The sequence below is a fragment of the Octopus bimaculoides genome, chromosome 2 (assembly GCF_001194135.2).
Source record: "Octopus bimaculoides isolate UCB-OBI-ISO-001 chromosome 2, ASM119413v2, whole genome shotgun sequence".
Taxonomy (NCBI): Eukaryota; Metazoa; Mollusca; class Cephalopoda; order Octopoda; family Octopodidae; genus Octopus; species Octopus bimaculoides.
Window position 1 is genome coordinate 125799188 of NC_068982.1, and position 6876 is coordinate 125806063.

Consider the following 6876-nt stretch of genomic DNA (forward strand, 5'->3'; position numbering starts at 1 on the left):
TAGGTCTAAACAACAGTAGTATTATTCCCTTCATGGGACTGTCACATTAAGTTGACAGCATACAACTACTTCAACGTATCGCTACTGCATAAATCTCTCTGAGAGATTTAGAAATGTATTATTTCTACTCCTAGGTAGCCCTATAAAAACTGCATCTGTGTGCCAAGCCATGTCGAGCCAATGTGGCAGAGTAGATTCAATAAACCAGTATGATCTCAAGCTCAAATTCATTGTCTCCACATCAGACCCTGGTTGGTGGAGAGAACATGCTGAGGCCTTCGTCCCACAGTGGACTGAATACTCTCAATCCAATCCAACCCAAGAAGTATTTGATTCCTACGTGATGTGAAATTATTCTAATTTTAATTAGAAACTGGATCGCAGACGACTCGTTGAAGGCTTATATTTGTTCCTACTGTTCTTGCTAATCTGATATTGATTTCTGACATTGGTGTAAAGCGATAAACTTGAGTGAAGCAAACAAACTGTAAATTCAGGATAAAAGAAAACGTTGACTTCGAATAGATTTGAGCTCAGTGTTGACTCCAGTTTTAACCAAGAGTAGACATGGAAATCTTCTTCGAGAAGCGAGCCGCATGATACATGACTTGTCATTAAGTGGGCCGCACTGGTAAAAAAAAATCAAGGTACTTTTACGTTATGCGTGCCATTCAGAAAGTCCGCGGGCCGCAGGTTGCCCCTGACTGAACTACTGGTTAACAATAAAGTAAATTATATGTTTTAAATATCTACTCTAAATTAGAATACTAATGATTGTGGGTGGCCATTCTTCTTACCCTACTCTTTGGCTTCCAATTAATTTTTTTCTTTCTCTCTGTCACTCTCTCCTCCTTCTCTCTCTCTTCTCTCTTTTTCACTTCATGTGTTTGTGTGTGTATCCGTGTATGTCTTTATGTGAATGCATGAATGTGTGCCATATATTTTATAAATGTGTTTGTATAAACAGGAATGCTTCGCCGTTTAAGCAAATCGAATAAAGGTAAGTTGTCGTCTTCCGCCTATTTAATCACAATAACTTAAATTATCTTCGCCGACCGCGTAGTAATTGTGTTTAATGAATATTGCACTTAGATACCAAGTGAAGCAGACGATAGTTCAATTTCTCACACATATCTGCCGGTTTCATCGGTAGAATTTGAAAGGGGCAACATCAATGGTCAGCTGCCAGTGCCGAAGAAATAAAGTCGCTGTAGGTCACAATTCATAGAAGATAACAATAGCTACCATATTGATTTACTGAAAAATACGAGGCCATTCAACGTACTCCTTTTATTCTCGGCTTCGTTGCTTCAATGGTTGGTTACGGATGGCTTTATTCACCAGTTCGTTATAGTTGTTCTTTGTTACAATTACTGTTTATTTGTTTCATTATTAGTGTTGTTTTATGCAGGTGGAAAATTATAAGAAAATAAAAATAAGAAGTAGTTTAATATTAGCGCATGAAGCTGTAATGGTGGTCATGATTAATGAGAAGGTGAATTCAAAAGGAAAGAAAAATGTGTAATAGAAAGCGAGCAAATGATGTGAGAGTGAAGGGGAATGATTGGGAGAGAAGATTATTGAAATTAAACAAGGAAATACTTCACCTCCAATAAAAGAAGAAAAGAACCGCACAATTAACGTTATAAACATTGAGTTTGTTAGAACGAGACAAAATAAAACAAACTCCATTGATCTAACCTTTAGTCAAAGAGAGTAAAATAGCAAATGATTTTAAACAGGTAAACATACAGATCCTCATAGACATAACATCACTAGTAATCGGATTCTATATTCTATATACATTGATTTTACCAGGATTCTACATGTAGAATAAAATAGAAATTTACCATCATTTTCAAATTCTGAAGAGATGCAACGTTTTGACACAATGACGTTTACTCATCTTTCGAATCATATTTGAATACAGCGTATGGACCCCGATTAGCCGATAACCTTTGCGAGAGTATGTATATATAATTATATATATACAACAGCCATTCAATATGGTTAATTTACATTTGACATAAATTATAAGTGCTGAATGTCTCTTTAATAAAAGCTGTACTAATTAGCTGCTTAATTTCAATAAAGTGATTATCTTTCATCCCTCTTCAAAATTAATACCAGACCTAAGAATCAAGGAGTTGCAGACACTGTAAGCATGAGGTAGAATGGAAGAGTACCAGATTAAAAAAAGCAACAACAAAACAAAAAAAAACTTGCATTATTTAGATGTATCCTATGATGTTCTGAATTCAAAACTCACTAAGATCGAGTTTGTTGTTAAAACTTTCTGTGAGTCTGTGAAAAAAATACCGATGGTTTATACTCCCCTCTGCGAACAGCGCCTTTTTTAGAAACCATTATTAATGTTAGAAGGATTCAGTCAAGGTTGACTTTGCCTCTCATCCTTTCGGGGTCGATAAAATAAATACTAGTGAAGTACTGGGGTCGATGTAATCAACTAACCCCCTGTCCCAAAATTGCTGGCCTTGTGCCAAAATTTGAAACCATTGTTCATGTTACAAAGGATGGATAAGGTAGCAAGCTGGCAGAGTCATTAGAGTGTTTGAAATATGCCTTGCGATATTTGTTCCGTTTTGAGTTCAAATCCCACCGAAGTCAACTTTACTTTTCATCCTTCGGGGTGGATAACATATATAACCAGTTAAATACTTGGTTGATTGAATTAACTAACCTTCCAATTTCGTAACTGGTACTTATTTAATCAATCCCGAAAGGATGACAGGCAAAGTCGACCTCGGCGGAATTTGTACTCACAACGTAACGGTAGACGAAATACCGCTAAGCGTGCTAACGTTTCTTATTGCTCTATTGCCCACAAGGGGCTAAACATAGAGGGGACAAACAAGGACAGACAAACGGATTAAGTCGATTACATCGACCCCAGTGCGTAACTGGTACTTAATTTATCGACCCCGAAAGGATGAAAGGCAAAGTCGACCTCGGCGGAATTTGAACTCAGAACGTAGCGTGCTAACGGTTCTGCCAACTCGCCGCCCTAAATATTCTTTTCTACTCTTGGTACAAGGCTCGAAATTTCTGGGGAGTGGGATGGGGCAGTCGATTAGATCGACCCCAGTACGCAACTGGTACTTAATTTATCGACCAGAAAGGATGAAAGGCAAAGTCGACCTCAGAGAAATTTGAACGAAGAACGTAAAGACAGACGAAATACCGCTAAGCATTTCACCCGGCGTACTAACGATTCTGCCAGCTCGCCGCCTTCTTCTAAAGCTGGTGTATAGAGTATATATACTGGGTGAAAAAAATCCATCTTGAATGGGCAACAAAAACAACATTCGCCATACAATGACAAGTAGATTTATTGAAAGGAATATCTACAATACAGTTGACAAATACAGTCTTTGCGGTGTATTTTCTTGAACAATGCGCTTCATTGTATCAGGATGCCCAACACTAACTTCTATTAAATATACCAAGAGACAATAACAAAGCAAAGCTGTTCAATATTAAGTTACTATAATGATGTACAACTGAAAGCTAAGGAATTACACTAAATTCGCTATTGAATTAAAAACAATATGGCAGTTAAGAAATTTGTCCGTCATCACATTTGTTGTTATTTAATCCCGAGTGAGTCTTGACTGTGTTTATAACCAAAAGCTTTCCAACAAGACCATCCCGTCTTTTTTGGTATATCAATGATTACAGTTTTTAAGATGGTAGAAAACCAAAGGAATATGGCTGCTACTTCTAACAGATCAAGCAACCACGTAGAAATTCCCTTACTGGTTCCCATTTGTAATTAGATACAAGTGAAACGATACACAAACATTCCTACAAAGGCAACGAAAGATATAACAGTACTAGAATGTATAAATATTGTAAGAACATTCTTACAAAACATTTCTATCTTCGAATATTTTATGCATATTTTCCAATACAGTAATATCTCGCCATATCGCGGTTCACCTATCGCGGTTCACCTATCGCGGTTTATTATTTAAGCTTACGTAGATTCTTCCGTAATGTTGTTTTGCATTTATAAGAAAATAAATTTATACAATTTATATAAATGATAAAAAAAATATATACGGTACATTACTGTTACTACTTCATGGATTTTCACCTGTCGCGGGGTTTTGGAACGTAACATCCGCGATAGTCGAGGGTTACTAGATATACTAATTCTCTTTGATGAAAACTTTTGCTGTATTTCTCAAGCTATGAATAATAGATTCCTTTATTCTTTTATTTGTTTCAGTCATTTGATTGCGGCCATGCTGGAGCACCGCCTTTAGTCGAGCAAATCGACCCTAGGACTTATTCTTTGTGAGACTAGTACTTATTCTATAGGTATCTTTTGCCGAACCGCCAAGTTACAAGGACGTAGACATGCCAACATCGGTTGTCAAGGGATGGTGGAGGGACAAACACAGACGCGCAAATATATATATATATATACACACACACACGCACTCACACGCACGCATATACGACGGGCTTCTTTCAGTTTCCATCTACCACTCACAAAGCTTTGGTCGGCCCGAAGCTATAGTAGAAGACACTTGTCCAAGGTGCCACACAGTGGGACTGAACCCGGTACTATGTGGTTGGTAAGCAAGCTATTTACCACACAGCCACTCCTATGCCTATAAAAATAATTTTTTTAATTTTCAAAATGCTATCAACAAGTAATGTCTCATGTTGCAAAGACAGTTCAAAGACAGTTCAAACATTGTAACATTGCAAAGACAGTCGAATATTACAGAGACAGCCCAATGTTGCGAAGACAATCCAATGTTACAAATACACTCCAATGTTGCAAAGACAGTCCAATGTTGCCCGGCGTGCTAACGATTCCCACCAGCTCACCGCCTTAAGAGTAATAACTATTAAAATAAAATGATATGACAGTAGTCTCTCGTAATTCGAGAAATACGGTCCTGTAATTTCTTGCTTAAAAACCTGCACAAATGATTTGTTTATGAGGATCCAATGTATGCGTTGGATATTAGCTCACCCCCTCCATCAAGAATTGACGCAGCCTGAACAGATGCACGATGTACCATACGCCAGGTCTTGAAGGAATCGCAGGGCAACGTGAGTTGAAGCGTTTTGCTGAAGACGACTTCGCACTACTCGATCCTGGAATTGAAACCACAATCTAAGTATAATTTTTTTCTATCAAGCAGTAAAAGTTTGTGCGTAAATATGTAATCACTGTCTAAGTACATATTAAATATATAATTGTAAGGGAAATTTATTATAAAAGCAATTACTTTTCAATACTACGCATGCACACGCATAGACACTCTACACATGTACACACATAGATACACGCACACATACAGACATAGACATACTCATACACACATTGGTTGATGTACAGATATACATGTAAATCAATCAAATTGTAAATAGATAGACAGATAAGTAGGTAGATAGGGATATATATATATATATATATATATATATATATATATATATATATATATATATATATATATATATATATATACAGTTATTTCTCCCGTTCTTTGTTTCTCTCTCTCTCTCTCTCTAAATATATATAGAGAGGGGGACAGTGAGAAAGAGACAGGGAAAGAGAAACACAGACTAATAGACAGACAGACAGATAAATAGAGAAAGAAAGAGAGAGAGAGAGAGAGAGAGAGAGAGAGAGAGAGAGAATGATTCCTATATAAAGGCATCTATAGTTACTCTAAGAATATCTTTCTGCCACAATAATTTACTTCACTTTACAGGTAATTTTATCAAGTTCGTCATAATTTGTTAAATTCTCCACCTTTCCCGTCCTGTTCTTTCATTTCCAAGCTTCAATAGCTTATTACATTTCCTTTGATATTATTTCAGTCTTCTCAAGTAAGCTACACCTATCATCTCACCTGAACATCTGTTTTTGTTTGTTTGTTTTTTTCTAAACACCCCGGCCATTAACCATGCTCCAATGAACAGAAATTCGAGAACGATCTGTAGACCAACAGTTTCACAAAACTCTTCTGATTTGTCTGTTTGACTGGACAGCTTAGATTCATATTCTCTAATTACAATGTCTTTACCTCATGAAAAGCAATTTCATTCATTGTTCTATCAATGGAACTTTAACACTCCTATCTATTGTATCTACTTTCTTTCTTCTACTTTATGTTGTAAGACGAACGAATATACCTCGTATAAAGAAATATTGGTTTCACGTTTTGACACAAGGCCAGAAATTTCAGGAGTGGGGCGTGAGTCGATTATATTGTCCCCACTGATCAACTGGTAATTATTTTATCGACCCAGAAAGGACGAAAGGCAAAGTTGAGCTCGGTAGCATTTGAACTAAGAACGTAAAGTCGGAAAAAATTCCGTATAACATTTTTCCGGCGCGGTAATGACTCTGCCAGCTCGCCGCCTTGGGTATAAAGAAATATTTAATTTGTTAAACACTGGAGAAACAAAGAGGTGTCCATGAAAATGATATGAATAGTGCAATCACCATATTGAAATGCATCAAGGTTTATGCAAGTTGATATAAGAATTTGGGACAGAAGACGAGAGCATTCCTCTCTTAATCACTACTTTGGTGCAACCCACCATCCCTGCATACAGTGAGAGAGATAGAGATAGAGAGAGAGAGAGGGAGAGAGAGAGAGAGAGAGAGAGTGTGGGAGAGGAAGGATGTGTGTTGCTATTTTTTGTCCTGCCTAATGGCTCTTGCCTAATAGTGCCTGCCTAATAATACTCATTCTTAACAGTTACTATTAATAAGGAAGAAGGGACACAGTTGTGTGTGTAATTGGAACTTTTCACGCGAACTTTATAATGTAGCCCAGTGAATCAATGGCTTAACAAAAAATGTTACATCAGTGAAACTATTAT

The 6876-nt window shown here is 37.0% G+C and overlaps 1 protein-coding gene across 1 annotated transcript in view; it reads right to left on the reverse strand.

The window, feature by feature from the left end:
- The window catches only part of LOC106871215 (thrombospondin-type laminin G domain and EAR repeat-containing protein), a 24297-nt gene extending 18202 nt beyond the window's left edge, over window positions 1-6095 (reverse strand). Inside the window, exons 1-2 of the mRNA XM_052965877.1 lie at window positions 6072-6095; window positions 5058-5136 (exon numbers count right to left, since the gene is read on the reverse strand). Of these exons, the coding sequence (XP_052821837.1) occupies window positions 5058-5136; window positions 6072-6095 (103 nt within the window). The remainder of the gene's footprint in view (window positions 1-5057; window positions 5137-6071) is intronic.
- Window positions 6096-6876: the final 781 nt, after the last annotated feature.